At 44.1% G+C, this 22037-nt stretch overlaps 1 protein-coding gene across 4 annotated transcripts in view; it reads right to left on the reverse strand.

The window, feature by feature from the left end:
* Positions 1-22037, reverse strand: part of MSH1 (MUTL protein homolog 1) — a 192158-nt gene that overhangs the window by 127346 nt on the left and 42775 nt on the right. For 3 of the 4 annotated variants that reach the window (XM_087670082.1, XM_087670011.1, XM_087670164.1), the window contains exons 6-13: positions 18655-18774; positions 18277-18324; positions 18109-18173; positions 17929-18014; positions 17671-17835; positions 17150-17259; positions 16086-16191; positions 15928-16003 (exon numbers count right to left, since the gene is read on the reverse strand). In XM_087670082.1, coding sequence (XP_087526208.1) covers positions 15928-16003; positions 16086-16191; positions 17150-17259; positions 17671-17835; positions 17929-18014; positions 18109-18173; positions 18277-18324; positions 18655-18774 — 776 coding nt within the window. The remainder of the gene's footprint in view (positions 1-15927; positions 16004-16085; positions 16192-17149; positions 17260-17670; positions 17836-17928; positions 18015-18108; positions 18174-18276; positions 18325-18654; positions 18775-22037) is intronic. The other variant, XM_087670239.1, reaches the window with a different exon arrangement.

Below are 22037 nucleotides of genomic sequence, written 5' to 3' on the forward strand. Positions count from 1 at the left end.
AACTTTCTATAAATAGGCATGCAACCCACCACTCTCCCTCAATCTCTTTTTTGCAAGTTTCAGGTGTTGTAACTCTGCTGCCCACACACCATTCATAGAGGACATCGTGGTCAGAGTCTTCCATTGCTCTCTACTACTATCTGGCACCTTTACAATAGCTCAAGCACGTCTCCCAACCACGCGATTCGTGATATGATATTAGAGTGGCGCCACTAAGAGAGGTTGGTCATGAAGACTAAAGTGAGGGAGAAGGAGCCAAGATTCAAGTAAGCAAGCAATCAGTAAGAAGCTTTCCCACTTCCGCTCATGAGTATGATCTCATCCTTATGCATAGGGCTCAACAGGATATTGAAGTTAATCTTCATGAAGCAACACCCGAGAGATGCCCATGACCATGATCTCATTGGTAATTCGCCAATTCACTCAACTCATGCCTCATATTCATGCATTGCCAACGTTTTTGAAATTTGGATGGTCAAAACTCAGTGTAAGAGAACATGAATGTTTGAAGGAACCTCTCTTCTTCAATGCAAGCTGCCATCCAGGGATAGCGTACCTCACAATACACAATGGACCTTATAAGCGCAGGATATAGAATATATAGCATATTGTGAAAGCAGGCACTCAGATGGTGGTTTCCAGACCAGCCTGCTACAAAGCCCTGCCCGCTGCCTTCAATGCCTCTCCAACTGCTGTTGCCTACTATCTCAAAGTTTCAAGCTGCTGTTCACGCATCAAACCGCAAGATCTCCAGCCTGCCACATCATCATTTATGCACCAGACTGCTGCATTTTCCGGCATCCATCCAGTGCTGTGGAGTTGTTTGACATCAAAAATGCTGATTTTGTATGTGGTTCTCACATCAAGTGTTGCCTGTCTGCTCACATCCACAATCCATTTGAGTGGTGACAATCTATGCTGTTTGCAGCATATATGGCTGTTTTAAGCTCCAGACAGCCCAGACCACCTGTCCAAGTGTCATTGAGGGCATTGCTCCGCCTTCAACTGAGAGCCTTCACCCACAGTCACATGCAACCGGAACATATAGATGGAATGAGACTCAATTAAGGAACAGGAATGAGAGCACTAAGCATATTTGGGAATAGCATGGCACTATGGTGTATTGACAAACTTTGCAGCATAAGATGATACAAGGCTAAAACATAAAGCTATTTCAATGTAGCATTGCGCAACATCCTCATGTCATTGAAAAATGATTGAAATTTAGCATTTTACCTGTAGACATATGTAGAACACATGTTTAAGGAGTGGGAACGAGAATGGTGCCACTTATGGAATGCATTCCCAAGTTCCTTAAGCCATGGAACAGAGTTCCATCTGACTGTGCCTTCACCCCTGGTTCAGCTTCTTCATGAAGCCTTTGGCACCAGTCTAACTGCTTCATAATTCCTTGTATTATTTCTTCCACTTTCATTGCATTTCTCTAAGCACTCATTATGTTTTCAAGGAGGTTATGTTCTTTGTGCACTTTATCAGCCCTTGTCTTCACACCTTTCAGTCCTCGTGCAAGGGCCCCTCTCTCCACCACCGACATACTAGTTTCCTCAACAGTCTCCTTTGTCTACCACATGCTATTCCTATATATCTATGAGAGAAGAAGACTGCTATGTACACAAACGATTGCCATCCCTCTCTATCTTCAAGAGAAAAAGGCTGCTAGAGTACACATGCTCTTATGCAACCAAGGCACTCATCTAGGTATCCTAAATACCATAGAAACAGGGAACGCCCGTTCCGGCACTTAGGAACGGATTAACGCGTTCCGGGAGGTCTGAGCCCAGGAGACACTGGCGGAACGTTCCAGCCCGTTCCCTGTCCCATTCCCGCCCATCCCGGGCCGTTCCCTGTTTGAAATGAACATTCCAGCAGTGGGCATTATTTTTTCTTTTTAAACGTTGATCGCGTCCTGTCCCGCCTCGCGCCAGTTGGCCCGACTCCCACCTCTCAACTGCCTCTGACCTGCCTCCCACCTCTCACGCCTCTCTCGACTGCCTGGCCCGATTGCCTAGCGCCCAACTGCCAGGCCCACCTCCCGCGACTCCCACCTCTCTCGCCTACCTGGCGCCTAACTACCAGGCCCACCTCCCGCGACTCCCACCTCGCTCACCTGCCTGGCGCCTCTCTCGCCTCCCTAAAATTGATATATATCTCTAGATGAATCGAGGCTTAAGTGTTGACTCTCTCTTTTTTTCGTAAATATGTTGACTCTGTGTGTGTGTGTGTGTGTGTGTGTGTGTGTGTGTGTGTGTGTGCACGCGCGCGCGTGTGTGTAATGCTGTTCTCTCTGTTCCCGCTCCCTAACTTTGGGCGTTCCCCCCGTTCCAGGAGGTCGTGTTCCCTAACTTTGGGCGTTCCGGGAGGTCGTGTTCCCGTTCCCGGTTCCTGGTAACTATGCTAAATACTCCACTAGTTGTCAAAATCTGTTCGCTTTTGTAGATGGCAAAATGATGGATGATGAAAGACCATCCAATGTGTGCAGGTGGCTATCACAATTGTTGAGGTGTAAAAGGGCATGCCCTCCTCCAATGAGTCTACATAAGACCTCATGCATGTTGATTATCAGAGGAATGGAATGAAATACACACCTACCACCAACTCCACCCACTAGGTACTCCCTTTTCTCCAAGACACCCTTCTCTTCCCTTGCATCTTCCTGCTTCTTGGACCTAGTACTGTCTAGGTCTAAATGAGTCCTCCACTCCATACCGTTCTGAGATCAATAGCCACTTCAGCCACCTCATACATAGAGGCAGAACTTTTGCCCTGCAATCAAGAAGGGGCCACATCCATACCCATTTGTCTAAGTTATTATGCCCAAAGGCTCTCTATATAACCCCTCCATGTTAAGAACCTCTTTGTCCATAAGGGGTTCCTTGTCCAATGGGTCTCATATACAAGACTCCCTGATTAATGCTTTGCTTGCAAAATGATCAGACTTCTAGCAATGGAATCCTAGGACCCAGCCTCATGCATGCTTCAAGGATGAGGGAGATGACATGCCCCATTCTCAAAGGAGTGAGGCATAGCGCCAAAGAAGGTGCAATGCCTGACAAAGGAGACAACCCTATTAATAGGGAGAGGGCATAGATAATGGACAAAGACACATGCAAAGAGATGTTGAGCTAAAAATGCATTAGCCTGACTTAAACAGCCAAAAAACACTCTTAATTATTGATGAAACCTTCTTATTTAAAAAAGAAACACGATCCTAGAGAGTTATTGTGTCCCATATGTCAAACTCTAATTTGGGTGCCCCAAACTTTCTATAAATAGGCATGCAGCCCACCACTCTCCCTCGAATCTCACTTTTGCACATTTCAAGAATCCCTAAGCACTTATCCGAGTAGTGTGTGGAATTGTTTTGCTTGTTTTATAAAGATAGTAGGGCTATCCATCTTTATTTCCCGTTCTTCAGGGCACAATGATTCAATGGGATGAACACTGATTTGAAACCCTCACTTAATGCTAAATCTTGTGACAAACTAAAACAAAGTCCTAAATGAAAAACAAAAATCAAAGAAAAATCCAAAAAAACACCAAAAAAAAATCCATTGTTGATTACATCCACCATTGCAAGACTTGATACGCCTCTGGGAAACCGACGAGCACCCTTGGTCCAATGCCCTGACTTCTCTAGGGTGATCACTTGGACCCCCTTTGTCAGATAACCATCGCCTCTATAGTCTTGGTAGGTCACTGGCCAACGGATGAACACCCTTGCCCGATGCCCTAGTTGCTTTGGTTGAACACCTTGGGATAATAGAAAAATAAACAAGTGTGCTTACCTCCCATGGCTCACTTTTGGGCTTGAGAGGGGGTGTTGAGCTAAAAATGCAATAGTCTAACTTAAATAACCCCAAAACACTGTTAATTAATGAAAAAACCTTATTATTTTAAAAGAAACGCGATCCTAGAGAGTTACTGTGTCCAAAAGCCAAACCCTAATTTCACTGCCACAAACTTTATATAAATAGGCCTGCAGCCTATTTATATAAATAGGCATGCAGCCTACCACTCCCTCAATCTCATTTTTGCAAGTTTCAAGAGCCGTATCTCTACTGCCACACCCCGTTTGCAAAGGACATCCCAATCAGACCTCCCCCTTACTGTATGCTATCATCTAGCGCCTAATTCTAGCCTTTGTCTCCACTTGTAAGCTATCACCTCGTACCCTGGAGCTGTCGCCTACTGTCTAAAGCTTGCATTTACTGCTAACATTGTATCGAGAGCGGTGATCGGGAATAAATCCTTGACAAAACAACACAACAATGCAATAATCTTGCCCCATTCAAAGCAATGCCTCATATAGCTCACAAAGAGCATCAATACTACTAAAGAAGAAAAAATATTTTCTTTCACAAACAATTCATCAAATCTCATTAAAATTTTTGACAACCTCAAATAGTGTCTCCTTACTCCAAAGGTTTTTTGCCTTTAGAATGCACTCGATTTCTTTCCCCCCAAGACTGAAAAAATGCTTGCTTTGAAAATAAAAGGATAGTGTATGCTTTCCATCGAAAAGTTGATCAACCAAAAGATGTGTCCAACTTAACTTCGAATTCAATCAAGATCATATTCTTCCTCAATGATCCCTCCTTCAAATAGGATTCAACTTCCTTCTTCCATACGAGCAACTATGAACATAAAGTCTTCTTTGCAACTGGTTTTTATCCTAGTTGACTTTTGTAATTGCAGATTCTTCTACGTAACTCAATACCACACATGCATCAAACACATGAAAAAATTTACTTCACTGGGATGGAATTTCATCGAAGATAATGCAATCATGGCGACCGTAGACGAAAAAAATTTGACAATCCATCTGCAACATAAATGTTATGAATCAAATAAATCTCCTTCTACAAAATCAAGAATTCTCCATGCCACCTGGAGCCTCACTCAGTCTTCTCAGCGATCCAAAAATATTCAATCCATGCCCCCAAGCTCCGAATCAAAAGACAATCTCCTTCTAATCTTCAACTATCTAGCTACGGACCAAACACCAAGATAAATCCTCTCATCAAATATATCGATGCAGCCCTCTCCAAAACATTGACTATAGCCACCTTATAAAAACCAATCAAATCCTCCGCATTTATTTTCATTTCTCTCTTTTCCTTCTACTTTTCAAAGCGAACGCGTTTAAATCTTTCCTTAAGCTTTCCCATCTTTTTAACGTTATGTTTTTCCTTTAAGGCCCATAACTCCCAAAAACTTTCTAAGGCTTAAAGCCTTCTCTCAAACACACATTCTTCCCTTCGCCTAAGCATTAATAAACCTTACACATTGTATCCCACACTCAAAGTTCTTCTTCATGTCAAATAAGCTTCGTGACCTCGGATTTAATCTTTATCCAAAACAACCTCAAGCGTGCTAGAATGCTAAGAGGAGACCTTGACAACTAAGAACCCGAATTTCAGGTCGATCCTAGTGGGTTCGGTTGTGAATATTCCGTTGCGAGGCAGATTCAGGAAACCCTAGGCGACAAAACTCGGAACATTCCCTGGGAGTGCCGGGCAGCGACGCTTAGATTCGTTTCTCGATAGACCGCTAAAAGAGTGCCTGGAAAGCCCATGGGCGGGAACCTCCTAATCGGTATCAAAGCGAAACTTTGTAATGATACGTGATTGATTAATGTATGGTTTGTAGGCATATCCTAAAAAAATTAATCTAAGCATTATGGCTTGATTGTTAGGCACCTTCTTCACCCACGAATGTTGACATGCAAGAGAAGAAATTCCTTCTCAAGTAAATTAAGGCGCCCGAGTTTAAACCACGAATTCTCCACCTGCTCAATTACTTAAGACCGAAGTTCTTGTGACCAACTTGGTAGCTCGTGTGTGCTTGCTCCATCTCACAAGATGAAATTTCAAACTTATTTGAGATAGATTTGATTTTTGCAAAAATGCTTGATAAGGTCATCAGTTGGATCTATTGCCATTAGTCGGACACTATCACCATCATCCAAAATCTGCATTTGCTGAGTTCCTCTCTCCTCCAACTATCGCCTAAATTTCCTATACAATCATCTATTGTTTCCACCCAATTTTTCTCTCTCCTCAAGTACCTGCGTTTTTTGGTTTCTCTAATCTACAAGAAGAACTAGAGGAATGCAAAAAGAAACTGGACGCACAAAAGGAACCATAAACCACACCGGAACTACAAAAAGAAATGGATGTTTTAAAAAAGGATATGCACACCTATGCAAGTGTGGTGAAAGGCACCCAAAAGAAAATGGAGAATGTTGAGAATACCGTCAAAGAAAATGCAGAATGGATAGATGTGGCAAAAAAGAACAAAGGAATGCATGGCAACAAAGTGGAAGTTATAAATGCCACCTTGAAAGAAGAGGCAAAAAGACGGGCACGCACACTCCACGTAAGAGTGGTTGGACTAGATGAGAAAAGCTCCCCAATTGAAGATGCTACAGCTCTTGCCACCAAAATTGGGGCTACAGATGTACCCATCATTGGGGCTTGGCGAGTCGGGAAAACTGACACAAAAACAAAAGTCCTCATCTTGAAGTTTGGAGACTTGGAAAAGAAGAGAGCCTTCCTCTCCAAGAGGATCGCTCTGAAAGGAGAAAGATCTACCTAGATGAAGACCTCACCCCAGCCCAATTAGCCCACAAGAGGGAAAATATGCCACGTGTTCTAGAGGCACGGAAAGCAGGTAAATGGACTGTATACATAGATGGAAAAGTCATCATCACAGAGAAAAGGACGGCATGACAGTGCGTGGCCTATAAGACCCTGAAGTTAACACTGTGGAATTGCAATGGCTCCCTTAAGACAGATGCAGGTTATTTTGAGGATACTTTCAAAGCGATAGACATTGCTATGTATACTGAGACACATCAATGTAAAGACAGCCGTCTACCTGATGTATATGGATATAGATGGGAAAGTGTATATCGCCCTCAGCCTAGGCGGCCTGGAGGAACGAGGGGATCAGGAGGTGTGGCAATTCTATTTAGGGAAGAGCTCCGAGATACAGTCCAAGTGGTACATAGAGATGTAGAGGCAAGATACATGTGGATCACGTTACGTACAAGCAGAACTCGAGACATCTATATTGCCATATGCTATTTTCCCCCTGCATAACTCTAAGTTTGCCCCTAAAGAGGCATCCCCGTATACACCACTATATGAGGACATAATGGGATACATGAGAATTGGGGATGTTCTACTAGCAGGAGACTTTAATGCACGCACAGGAAACAACCAATCTGCTTTCTTTGACACTAGTGATGAGATGTTCAAAGATATTGCATTAGATGAAGTGGGATTAGTTAGATCAGCCCAAGATAGAGAGATAACAGAATATGGAACACACCTACTGGCATTGGGAAGTGCACATGGTTTGGCCATCCTTAACGGGCTACCACAGTGGCCAAGATCTAATGGCTTCACATGTTGGAATAACAAGAAAGGGTCAAGCACAGTGGACTATTTGATTGGATCACCCAACTTGCTACCTGACATAAAAAGCTTTGAAATCTCAGACAGACCAATTGGATTAGTAGCAGACCATGCTATTCTAGCTTTCACAATGCAATATGGGCATATACACGAAGCACAGTCACACATACCAAAATTACCACGCTATGATTTTTTGGAAGCAACCTCACACATATACAGCACTACTGTGCGAGATACATTGAGGGAGCTAGACATACAGGCCTCTCTGGATGAGTTTATAGGACAGTTGGCCGAGATAATACACACTTCAGCAGCATACGCTTTCCCACACATTATACCGTCAGATAAACCTCCACGAGGTAATGCCCCACAGAATGGCTGGTATGATGATGAGTGCAGAGAGACACGAGCACGTTTTCAGCGAGAGATGGCACTTGGCATATGTACACATAAGCATGCTCGAACACTCTTCAAACGGTTGGTACGCAAAAAGAAGCGGGAATACCTGAGCAAACTAGAAACAGAAATGTATTCCATGTTCTTGGGGCAGGACAGCAAGAGAGCATGGAAAAAGATGCACGAGAACCAGCCACCCCTACAAATTACTAGACCGGATGATTGGCATGGATATGCTTGCACACTTTATGATATTCCTGGCCAAGAGCCTATGCCACTCCCCTCAACCTCAAGACCAGCAAATTGCAGATTTTTCACAGAAAAAAAAGTGAGGAATGCCATATGGAAACTGAAAAATGGAAGAGCCCAAGATCATGATGGTTTAGTGGCTGAACATTTCACGCATGCCTGTGATATTCTAGCACCAACGCTGGCTCACATCTTTAATAGGGTAGTTTGTGAGGGATTTCCAACCTTTTGGTCAGACCATATTATTGTGCCGCTCTTTAAGAGTGGAGACCCCGCGCTACCTAGTAACTACCGAACTATCATGATTGGACACATGCTGGCCAAGATATATGGCTCTATCGTGGAACAAGCATTGAGTGAATGGGCCGAGATGCATGGCCTGAGATCAAAAGGCCAGGCTGGCTTCAGGAGGGGATATACAACTCTAGACCATATCTTTACATTGAGGGCAATCATCGAAGAAGGCAAGGCATTCAAGAAAAAGATCTATTGCTGTTTTGTGGACTTCCGCAAGGCCTTTGACACAGTGCCACGTGCTACACTCATGAGAAGAATGCAAAACATTGATGTGCCCGTAGAGATACAGTGGAGTATCTATGCCTTGTATGAGACGGTGATAGGCAGAGTACGAACACCTGAGGGCATCTCAGATACAGTCAATAGCACCATTGGGGTGAAACAAGGCTGTCCACTTTCACCGACACTATTTGGGCTGTATATAGATGAAATTTCAGAATATGTGGATAGGACTGGTGGGGCCAGAGCCAGCCTAGGTGGAGTGTTGACACCATTACTGCTTTATGCCGATGATATTGTACTTATATCTGACTCACCTGAGGGACTAAATAGACACTTGGAGCATTATCAGCCTTTTGCAAAGATAGAGATCTTAAGGTGAACCTTGGAAAAACTAAAGTTATGGTATTTAACACTTCAGCTGCTTGGGTGACAAGAGCTCAGCACCAATTTACTTTTGATGGAGAACCAATGCAGATGGTTGGGCAGTATGTCTATTTGGGGGTCACATTGAAGGGACCACAGTTCTCTTGGAGAAAGACATCAGAGGCTCGTTGGCAAAAGCATATGCAACCTTAGGTGCATTGGAGAGGCAATGTGCTCACATACAATTTCATGAGCCGCGCACCAAACTGTGGCTTTTTGACACCCTGGTTACACCCACACTCCTATATGGGGCAGCTATTTGGGGTCCAAGTCTCTTTCACACGAGGAGACAGCCTTTGGGAGACCAGGATGGACCAAAGAAGGAATACTATGATGGATGGGAACATATGGAAAGACCACTGGTCATGATGATCTCACATATGATACCAGCGAAGAGCTCGACCCCACATGAGATTATCAGAGCTGAGTTGGGAGCATCACCCATGGTGGCTGAGGCCTTGGTCCAGGCAGTGACTTTCATACATAGACTATAGGAGCTCCCCCAAGACAGATACCCACGGCTAGCCCTGGCCTCTTCTAGACAACTAGCAGTAGACGATGACAGACACTGTTGGTATGCTCACATGAGTACATGGATGAGTCTACATGGGCTACAGATTGATAGACTACCCCCCTTTGACTATAGCCTGGATTGCCCTACACTTGACCTAAGCCGATCAGAGCTAAACCATGTGATCAGAGCAGACATACTGAAGTTAGATACGGAGAAGACCTGGATCCGACCCCCCTCCCCCATGGCACAAGGATGACACACTACCAGACCCACTTCCTTCAGGCATCTGAGGATGGTTTCATCACCCGACCCAATTACATGGACACACAGCTGCCTCATGGACTACGCACAGTTATTGGTCAGATCCGCACCTCATCCCACCACCTGAGGATTGAAACAGGCAGATAGGAGGGTATACAGACAGAAGAACGCATATGCCCACTATGCGACAGAGAGCCAGAGACAGAGGAACACTACATCTGCCAATGCACTGTATATTATGACGTACGAGGTAGATACCACTGTCTGTTTCGAGAGGGTTTTGGACCCCTGATATGGATCATGCAGTTTGAGGATCAGAGATGCTTGGGGTTTTTCCTCTTGGAGCTCCAGAGGCGCAAAGCAACAATTCTACGGAGTAGGAGGCCCCCACAGCTCGGCTCACATAGACAGAGAGCAGTCACTGACTTTTTCACCGATACACGACATAGTATGGCAGATACCACTACTACTGCCACACAGCTTACAGGAGTACATCATCATTGGACCTCATCTTCTGTAGGTGTCCCTTTGGATAGAGCAGTGGCACTTAGCCGGTCTAGGCACCCACGTCCACCCGGACGAAGGCCTAGACATCCACACCACAAACAAATTAAAGCCATCATTGAGCGCCACAGGAGACAGATGCCGAGACGCATCAGCCATGCAAAGATACACCTCCCTAGAGAATAGACATATCATTGATGGAGAGTTTTCCTTTCTCTACTCTCACTTTCAGATCATTGACATGTTTCCCTTTTATAGGACACTATTTCATTCTTTTTCAGTCTTATAGGCATGTTTTTCATCTTTTTCTCATTCCAGATGAGAAACACACCATCATTGTATGTACTGCTTTGGTCTCATAGGCCACATTGGCCTTTTAGAGACGTTAATATACTCTCTCTCTTTTTTTTCTTTTTCTTTTTTTCGTAAAAGGTAATTGTATTAATTACGAAAAAAGTACAAGATTACATGATTACATGATTACACGAGGGCCCTAGGCCAACGTGTGGGAAATCCCCGGACTAATATACTAAAAAGGTTACACCAATCATGGCAAGGACCCAGAGGCAATTGCCAAATGCCAGGAATGCAAATCCTCCCGAGGGAGCAAGTCAGAGTGCCTGATGAGATCTAGCTGCCAGTGCAAGAGCCCTTTAAGCCTTGCAATATGTCGCGGTACATTAGAGGCCGAATCAAAGAGAAAAGCATTTCGGGTGGTCCAAATGTGCCAGCATCCCCAGTATCTGAAAAAATGAAATAAGATCTTCATATGTAACGGTGGCGGTGTGGGATACTTTGGGCGCACAAAAACCCAATTGAAAGGAGTCAGTGAGGACCCCACCACTACGCGCCAGATTTGCGACAAGAGTGACCAGATATTCTTGGCGAGCGGGCAAGAAAGAAAACGATGTCGGGCCGATTCCGGCGTAGTGGTGCAGAAGAAACAATTGCCGTTGGAGATTCGACGCTTGGAAAGGGCCGAGGCAAGAGGAAGACCACCAATCAGTACCCGCCATAGAAAGACCTTGCATTTGAAAGGTGTCTTATTCTGCCATCCCTCCATCAGCGTTGCCTGCCACCAGGACAGTGATTTCCGCAAGCCCCAAACAGTATTAGCTTTCACACCCAGCCATTGGTGATCTTTAATGAGAAGATGATACACTTGATTAGTAGCGGCCTTTTCCAGACTCAACCGGCCTGCAAGGTCCCAGTCCTGCCAAGGGCGATCCATAGCCAGGGCAAGAAAGGGTTGCCTATCCTGAAGTTCCGACGAAAGCTTCCCCCATAAATCACGGTATCCGCGCGGGATCCGGAAAAGTCTCCTAGCAGTCCGAAACGATGCTAGGACATTGCGAGTAGCAAGGGTGGCATCCGCAATCGAAGTCACACCCAAACGGGCCATACGGTTAAATCTTGGTCTGAGCTGTTGTTTATCTTCCCATGAAAGCAATCTGGATACTGCCAACAATTCCATCTGAAAAGAATTAGCCTGCAAGCGGTCCCCTACCGGATGCCAGCGGGCCTTTTGGAGCACCACTTTCCAAGAGCCGACCAAATGCAGTAGCAAAGAGGAAGAGGGACTGGAAAGTCGAGAGTCAGCATTAATGACATGCCACCATGAGGCCCGAAGCCGTGTGTTACCCTGACGGAGCCCGCTGTCCTCAAGAAGATAACGGGCTATGATGGTCCACGGGTGGTGATACACACACATGGCACGAAAAAGAGACCAACGAAGAGCCAGCATATGAGTTTCCGCATCCAAAAGAGCTCCACCACCCAAGCGCTTAGGGGTACATGCATGTGACCATGAAATCCAGGAAATGCCTGCCTTCAGGGAATCCTTCTTCCATAGCATGAAACGAATGGGATGAGTGAGAGCCTTCAAAGTAGTGGGCGTCCATGGCAGTAATGGCAGGAAATACGTCAGCATTGGTAGCATAATTGTCTGAGCCACTTTGAGGCGGACATGGAAGGGCCAGGCTTGCGACTTCCAATACATAAATTTCGCAGCCAGTTTTTGTGAAATCCACTGCAACAGGTCCTTTGGCCGCACATCCACCCCCAATGGGTATCCAAGATGCCTGACAATGGAGCCACGGGAAACCACCTGACCCCGCCAGCCTAATGACTGTAAATCAGGCTCCGTGCAACTGAGCATGGCTGACTTAAAGGCATTGATGCGAAGACCAGAGGCTTGACCAAAGAGCGTCCAGACCTCTAATGCCTTGCGAATGTTATCCCTGTCCGCCTGCAAAATCATAAAGGAGTCATCAGCCAACGATTGGCTAATGAAATGCTGCCCCAAAGGAAGAGATAACCCTGCCAGCTGGGCAGAAGCCGCCATGGAGGATAACATTGAAAGGACCGGATGAGTCGCCAAGGCAAAGAAGAGAGGACTCAAAGGGCAACCTTGTCGAACCGAGCGTGCAAGGACAAATGGCTCTGTAACTCCACCATTAAGCATAACTCTTGAAGAAGCCTTAGTACTAATGGTGTAGATCAATCTGGACATCCGGATACCAAAGCCCATAGCAGACATAAGATCCGCAAGGAAAGACCAGTCCACACAATCAAACGCCTTTTCCAGGTCCAATTGAATCAAGACCACTTGCTGATTTGAGTGACGCGCATAGTCAATAGCCATTTGCACATTTAAGATATTATGCAAAATGTTGCGGCCCTTAATGAAACCATATTGGAGAGGGTGCACAATAGCTGGAAGGTGCTTATGAAGCCGATTTGCCAGCACTTTGGAAAAGATTTTATACATCGTGCCCATCAACGAAATCGGTCTCCAGTGTTGCAGCTTTGACGGCGAAGGCACCTTGGGAATCAGTTTGATAAGGCCTTCTTTCTCTCTCTCTCTCTCTCTCTCTCTCTCTCTCTCTCTCCTCACTACCTATTTGTATCAGATTCAGCCTCTCTAGCTATGTTTGCTATTGTTGGACACGGAGGTTGCCTTCCTACATTTCGCGATCCATTCAGAGTACAACACTCTCTCCAACACATAACCTCCACCTTGAACCTAGATATACAAGAGTTCGAGGTTCAGTATTCACTACATGGTATGTTTGCTGCATGAGCATTGTATATTCAATAGTTGTTCACTTCATTATCCATTGTGTTCACTGTCTTTGAGTTACCCTAACCCTACATGTATATTCAATAGTTGTTCACTTCATTATCCATTGTGTTCACTGTCTTTGAGTTACCCTTACCCTACTTGTGTTCTATGTTATCACTTTGTGCTTTGTCATATGATTGGTTTCATGTTTTCACAAGAGGCCCAAAGCAATAGATACGTGCAAAGGGACGATGGAGAGTCTCAAAGTGGTCAAAGACCTCAAACCAATATCCTATGTGGCAATACCTCAGCCTCCTATAACCTTTGTAGACACTCCTTTGGCCACCCAAAAGCTAGACATCCACAGCCCTAGTTAGCAGCAACCTCTCAAATAGAGGTGACACAGCCCAATGATTTGGAGGCTATCTAGACACCAACAGCACCCCAACAAGATGTCACAGGCTGCTGCTATTGTGCCTGCATCTCCAACACACTCTCGTCACCACACTAAGCCCTCACAGCTGATTCTGTTACAACTCCCAACACCCAATAGGCAAGGGACATGGAGGTTGGTCAAGAGCAAGCAAGAGAGCGAGCAAGAGGTAAACAACTTGAGTTTGTACTCTAAGAACTTTCCTCCTTTGCATGCCACAATGAGCTTGTGGAGAGGAGATTTGACAAGGTAGATATGAAGAGAGAACACAAGAAGGCGTCGACTACAAAGCCACACTAGTGTGAGAGACTCAAACACAACTCATGAGGCATGGAGCATTGGTGGGAGACAATTGATAAATTTCCTTATCCTACAAAAGCACCACCTCTTGACAAAAAGGATATTCTCATGCTACCAGAAGCTTTTGCCAAGGCACAGCTACACTTATCTAGCAAGAGTTATGGGTATCAGAGATGCAGGTAGGTGTTTCATGCACTGGGGAAAGTTGACTTGGGCAGTACAAGGCTGGGGCATTGTGGTTCCAAGGAGAGCCATGTGGGTCTCTATGAGAATGGAGGATGCACTTCCTACCCTATTGCTCATCCGTGTTGTGGGGGTGGAGGTATGTGCATGCAATGCGCGATGGGTTCCTCAGAGCAGTGTCCTCACTCCATAATCAGCCCAAATGCCGCCAAATAGAGACAAGGAAGTTGTGGAGAGAAAAGGAGAGACAGTGCCGCAGAGACATGCCGTAGCCTAAATGAATCTCTAGGATGGGGTGACCCCTTGAGACAAGTCCATGTCAGTCCAAACTCTGCCTCAATCCAGAAAGGCTGGAGACAAAAAAGTCTCCAGCAAGTCTAACAAGTCTCAGGACAAAAAGTCTCTAGAAAAAATGACTCAAGCAACAATACTGGAAAGTAAACTACCTTGTACAAGATAAAATAACAAAAGACACTTTCTATGCTATATATAAAAGTGAAGTACTACTCGAAAACTTGCTATATACAAGTGTGAAATACATCTCAAAACTTGTTTCTATGCTATACAAAAGCTTGTATTCCCATGCAGTGTACACATGCCCCAACTGGTCAGTGAGACAGGAGACGGTCTTGGACTACCCTCAATCAGCCCCTACCCCAAGTCGACCATTGGATGGTAGAAGGTGACTTCAACGTGATGGAGGCCTTGGAGGGTAGGAGAAACAAATGCACAAAGACCATTAGGCAAGCAGGCTGCCTAGGAGGAGCTCTTATTTCAGATCAGGGGACAAGACCCATGGTTCACAGCAGAGCTTGCAAATCCACAGGTCCATGGATCACAATTTGCAATCAAAATCAGGCCATACTCTTGAACAGAATACTTAGTTATCCTGGGGGATGTTCTCTCTGCAAATTGTCTCACTAGGAGACTGGTTTGCATTCAAGAAGTCACCCCAGGCGATCCAAGGGCAAACACTACAGGGTCTCAGGGGCACCAAGCTATGATTAAGGCCGTAACAGAGGGAATACCTCCTAACTGGAGGATAGGTACTGCAGACACTTCTCAAACCTAGGTTGGTCTTTTCGCCAGATGGGACATCCTCCTTGCCATCATTGTGACTAGCATAGAAAGGATATTCACTCAATGCATAGGCGGGTAACACATTTCATCTAACACAATTTAAGTTATGTAGAAAACCCAAAAAAAATTGTGCCTACATTCTTCTTCATAACACTAGTATAAAAGAAGTCCTGCTGACCCCAACTTGTGCCTGTACTCAGCATGCCAAGATATATTTCTCTATGTTTTGTGTAGGTGGAATAGCTAATGTACACCACTTACCTTCCTATCTTCAACATGTATAATCATATCTCATCAAGAGATGTTAAATAGTACCAGTCCCTGGTTCGACACAGTTCATAATCCCAACATTGTACTGCAGTGAGTGTGCAACTTGATATACCAAGAATCCTTAGAAGGAACGTTGCACTAAGGAGCTTGTAGTAGCAAAATAATGTTACCAGGGCCCAGAATACATGCAGCCAATTTGTCATTCCCTAGACTAGCACTGAATTTAGCTTCCTTACAGGTAACACCTTGTCATTATTGAACAACAGAAGTAGTTTGTGATCTTGCTTACACATGACAAAGAACTGGACAATCTGCTGAGAGACTCGCTTTCAGTAAGCTTGGAACTCCTACAGTGGGTAAAATACCTGCAGAGGATTGTCAGCTGCATCATTGAAAATGAAAAATAAATAAGCAATTCTGGTCTATACTTTGTGATTCAGAACATACCAATCTGAGTGGAAGTCCCGATACACAATGGCCTTGGCCGATCTTTAGATGGAAATACTATTTCCCGAAATTCTTCATTCATATCCAAATTATACAGTTCCCGAGCCTGTGAATGCAAATACCATACAACGACAGGCAGATAGCACTTGAAGGATTAACTTCACACCAAAACCAATTAATAATAAAAAAAGGATGCAGCAGATAACTACTGGAAGAACAACAGGCATCAGTAATTTCATACACATCCCCCCCCCCCAAAAAAAAAACATGCCTCTTTCCCTTTTGCACTCCTAGGGCAATACACAGAACACAGGACAAATAATCAATCAGTATCTACTACATTACAGGCCAACTACAAGATAGCATAGCACTAACCCCTCTAGCCTTCTTCTGATCAGTTTTTCCACCAGAAGTAAGAACTCCTGATCTACAAATGTGCATGTGTTATGTCTTCTTCATTTAACACTAGAGTGCAAGCTCTGGATGCAACAATTTCCCGGTGCCATGCACCAATACCTTGTGACATTTCTTAAGCAGAGAGGTTCGACATGGTTCAAACATAAATAGAACCCATATCTCTTCTACTTGCTGACAACAACACTACGGAAACACAAGAGCCGTAACATTTTTCTGTTCTCAACAAAGCCTCTCCATATAAACTATCACTCCTCCAAAAAACCACATTCATCCACAGTCACTTATTTTTAATCCATTTCATATATTTTGTATGTGCATTAGCTACCCTGAGTGGCCAGCAAGAGATGTATATTTTCTTCCTTTTAATCTGTGCTTATTGTGTCTCGAGCCTAAGGAAATAAATTCTTTCTCCACCCTGCCTCTCTGCATGCCCAGCCCCGAGGAAACAAAACAAACTAAACTAAAAAGACTCAATCCTACCCACTTGAGAGGGCACAAGCAAAATATGTTTATACAGTGTCAAACATCCACTCAGAAATGAAACCACCTACAAGCTAAAGTAGTGTGAATAATTTTGATCCACAAGAGATATACACCTCAATATTTAAACATAACATGATCAATCTACAGTCTTTGTATTCCTTTACCTTTACAAGAACATTAAGTACCGGATCTTGATCATACCATTCCCATGTTTTGCCTCTACATTCTCCCCATAACAAGCCCCCTTCTCCATACTCTCCCCAGCGAACTAATCCTGCACCCCAACCAGCAACAGTAGTTTTGACTAGCAATAAGTTTTGAGGGCATGTGCTAAATTTTAGTCCACAAACCAAAAAACTATTTAAGTGAAAACAACTGCCAAACTAGCACTGTATTTCTCAATCGATATACCAGGTTGCCATAACAACTATAATTAAAATCACAAAGCTTATATCGGCTGAGTTTAGTGGCCTTTTTTATGCTTGGGATTTCAGAAGTGCAGTAAGTACAGAGATATCACTGATTGATAGGCATTAGAGGAAAACAATGCAATTCCCACACCCACATTGAAAAGAAAACTCAAGCCCAAGCTCTTTGATTGGGCAGTCAGCCAATAGAGCTATCTACCGGACAGCAGAAAGGACAGAGAGCATGTTAGAAATGTAGGAGTCTTTTTATTCACTACCTGAAGAATCATCTTGCAGAGATCGATGTACAAGCAGACAATGACAATTCTTTGCCCTCAATTTGGACACGGTAGCTTCCTCTGTCAGTCCCTCCTCTACAGAGTACGTCCTCATCATTTCCAGAACAGAGACAAGGCAATACCCACGGGCTGATTTTGATACACCTGCACATGGGATTGTGTCAAATATGATCAACAAAATAGCACACAGCCACGGTAGACAGAAGTGAAACACAAAAGAAAGCAAGATTCACATACCAACAACAAAAACTTCTTCAGGCACATCTAATTCAATGTTGGCTTCAGCTAACCCATAGACATATGGACTCCCAGGGTGTGCATGACTGTAAAAACGATGTTATGCCACATGACTTGCAGGGCAGCAAATAAAGATTAATGGAATTGTATCAAGTACACAAACTTGACTGTTGTTAATACCCGGAAACAAAGCGATCTTTCCGCTGTCGTGCTTGACTGGGACCTTTGACTTCCTCATATACACACTGCAATTTCGCAGAGCTGATAGTTAACAAAGTTTTCCATCCACTGATACATATGTTTCTCTACACAACTGTTGACCTTTCTAAGCCAAGAAAAGGAACTTACGACTGAGAAACCAGATAGAGTAAGGGCATCCAGAGTCTGTCGCAAATTCTGTCACCCATGCATTTAACCATCCTTAGAGAGGGCAACCAAAGAAGAACTTAAAACATAAGATCCTCAACCTTAGCAAACAAGCAAGCTCAGAACATTTCGGGAAAGTCTAACATAATCCTAAATAAGAACTGGTTGTATAACCAGTTGAATATAGGACTCAACTGCAAAGGCTCTTATAATGAAAGGCCACACACATTAGCATCATTTACATAGACAGCAACAGGTACCAAGATTTAAAAGGACTTTTCGTATAGTTAAGATGGCCTACAATTTGTGGCATAGTGGAAACTTATTCTTGATAACTTTGATACTCCAGACATTACATACCATTGTAGGACAGCCTGCTCTAGGAACTGTATCACTCCGTAACCCAGCCATGGGATTTAAGGATGCATATTCTACAAGAATACAAGCATCAAAACCAACTGTTTCATAAAACTCTCCAATCTGCCATAAATAAAAGCAACACTGTGTTAACAGCATATAGAGAGCAGCACCGACCGGCCACATTATCACAGAATATAACCATCAAAATTTGCATGTCACCAAGGGCTACCACTATCCAACAGATGGGGTTGTAGATCACATTATGATACAAAATCTTACAACACTCTGCCGTCGAGAAAAGCAGAAGGAAAACAACACACTAGTTTGAACCTTTCTTATGCTCAACTTTGAGGCTTGGCCAGGCCAGCTAATGTGGCATAGCAAGGGGCAGATGCAATGATGTGATGCAGAATGTGACTGGTGAAGCTGTCAGCAGGCAGTGGGAACTGGCAACAGACAGTCGGGAAGAACAGACAGGGCCTGACAGTTGAGACATGCCAAATGCAGTATGCACAAGAGCAGTGGTGCAATTTACTAGGTGATGGACAGATTACACAGGTGGATCATGGCAGACAGAGTGCACAGTGGTAGGTAACAGTGCAGAGCTGGAAGATCTAGAGTCAACTCGGGCAAAGGCAATGGACGGGCAGAACAAGTCAGAATGGCTGGTTGGATGTGAGTAGCAATGGCCATCTAGGCAGTGTCTTCCATTTGATGAGGGCAGCTGTAATGAGTGGCTCTGATACCATTATAGGGTGATCTCTCAAGAGAAGATAAGGCAGGTGAAGCTCCATGGTGGTGGAGAGAGGAGAAGAGGATAGAAAGAGAAAGATAGAAAAAAAGAGAGAAAGATCTATTAATGTCTACATTAGGCCAATGTGGCCTCTAAGACAAAATTCAAAGTACATCCATCTCTAATGTCATCTCATCATCAATAAGGTGAACATAACATTAAAATAAGTGAGTGGCCTATCAAACAATGCTAAGAATAACTTTATGATGAGACTACGATAAAGTAAATCCATGTCTAGTGTTGTCGCATCAATAGAAAGAAAAGGAAACCCAAATTTGACAAAACTATGCACAGAAAATGTGGTGGAGACTGTAGGTTGCAGCTGATCTCAAGGTCTGCACATGATCTCAGCGATAATGCGGTCCCTAATGGCTCCACTAATATGCCTAGTGGTGAGTCTTCGGTGTCTCCTGATAATGTCTCTAATTCGACTATGGTGCGGCCTCCTCAAACCTGGTCCTAGTAGATGCCATTGTCATGCGTGACAAAGTGAAATGGCTCTATCCAATGTGACTCCACAACATGCAATGGGAGAGGTCTCGTGGGGTGGCTCTGTTTCTGCAAGGCCTCCTGTCTTGCAGTAGTGCTATGCAACACCTCTGGAGCTCCAGGAGGAAAAGACCTAGGCATCTCTGCTCCTTGTACTTCATGACACAACAAAGAGGTCCAAAACCATCACGCAAGAGGCAGTGGTACCATCCTCATATATCACAGTATACTATACATCTGCATATGTAATGCTCCGCTGTCTCAAGCTCTTGGCCACAAAGCTAACAAGTCCTATATTTTCTTAGAGTATTTGTCTATCTACTTATCTCCATCTATACCCTATGAGAGGAGGTACGAATCTGCCCGATAGCAGCCCGTATGCTGTGGGAGAGATGGGTGTCCATGTGTGCTGGCCCAATAGTGAGTCCAACAAAGAGACACAAGAAGCGACTCCCCATAGAACTCCATCCTCGATCCTAGAGGGAGTGGTGGGTGGTTCCATGTCCTCACTGTCTCAGTCCTCAAGATATCAGCTCTAATCACCTAGTTCAGCTCTGATCAGCTGAGAGAAAGTGTAGGGCAGTCAAGGCTGCAGTCAAAAGGTGGAAGGCAATCAATATCCAAACCATGTAGGCTCATCCAAAGAGTCATCTATGAAAACCAATAGTTCTCGACCTCTATTGCTAGTTGTCTAGATGAAGTTAGTTCCAATCTAGAGTATCTATGATGTGGGAGCTCCCATAGTCCATCTCAAAAGGTCATTGCCCTGATGAGTTCCTCCATACCTAGGCAATGGAATGTGGGGTGGAGGGGCATACTCCTAATCAAACATGCTATCATCATGATTAGTGGCCTTTCCATGCTATTCCAACCATCATAATAATCTATCTCTATTCCCGTCTAATCAATGAGTGAGACGCCTGTGGTACAAGTTGCACATATATTCATGTTGCATACAATATGACATGTAATAAAATACTTAGGACCATGGGATATCCTATGATCCTATAAACATGCAAAACAATCCCACATGGCCTCAATCTAGGTACTATAAATGACTCTGCTAACTACTACATTTGTAGATTCAATTTTGGATCGTGGTCTAACTAATTACCCCTTTCGACTCTAAGCAAAGGATTTTTCCATACCAATAATATCAGTATCAACACCCTTCCTAGGCTAGCCCGACGACTCCTTCTCGATCAATGTAATCAAACACTTTATCTATATATAAACCAAACAGTGTGGGTGAAAGCAGACATCCTTGCTTCACTCCTATCGTAGTATCAATCCTCTCTGATAGCCCCCTAGGTGCCTGTACATGACCTATCACTCTCTCATATAAGGCGTAGATACCTATCGTATACTTTCTAGTACTTCAATATCCTGTAGTCTCTGCATAACGTGTGTACAAGGCATTGTATCAAAAGCTTTGTGGAAATCTACAAAGTAGCAATAGATCCTCTTGTCTTGAGCTCAACCCTCCTCAATAATAGCTTTGAGTGTGAGGATATATTCCAGTGTGGTATATCCGCATCTGAAACTTGCATATCCTTGTGCTTTCTTGCCTTGCATCTCAGCCCACTCACTCAATTCATTTGGAGTATAAATCCATATATCTTGGCCAAAGTATGGCCAATCATAATAGTCCTCTAATTGCTAGAGATCAAAGGATTACCACTCTTAAAGAGTGTCCGACCTCAAAAATGGGATTAGAAGGTTGCCACTTGGCAAAACTTGCCCATGCAAGTGGGAAAAACGTTTTTGGGGTTTGGAGAATGTCTATTCCAACCATTGTGAGAGAGAAGAAGGTTGTTAGAGAGCAAGGAGATGTTGATGTGATTTGCAGCCACTAGGAACCAATCCTACACCAAATGACAACAGTTTGGAGCCCTCCAGGTGTAGATGACAATAGCCCAAGGTCCTTCCGGTGTAGGTGACAGCATACAGGAGGGACCAGTAGCCTTTCTCATAGTCCTAACCTGTAGGTGACAACTTCCATAGACATTTGAGCAAGGTAGCACTAGTTTCTCAACATTTCTCATGATGAAACTCTGAAACATCTCTTTCTACAACATTCTCTCTCATCCCCGACCATCTC

Source organism: Lygodium microphyllum, chromosome 1, assembly GCF_053477565.2.
Source record: "Lygodium microphyllum isolate KBCC chromosome 1, Lygodium_microphyllum_v1.1.10, whole genome shotgun sequence".
In the NCBI taxonomy this organism is placed as follows: Eukaryota; Viridiplantae; Streptophyta; class Polypodiopsida; order Schizaeales; family Lygodiaceae; genus Lygodium; species Lygodium microphyllum.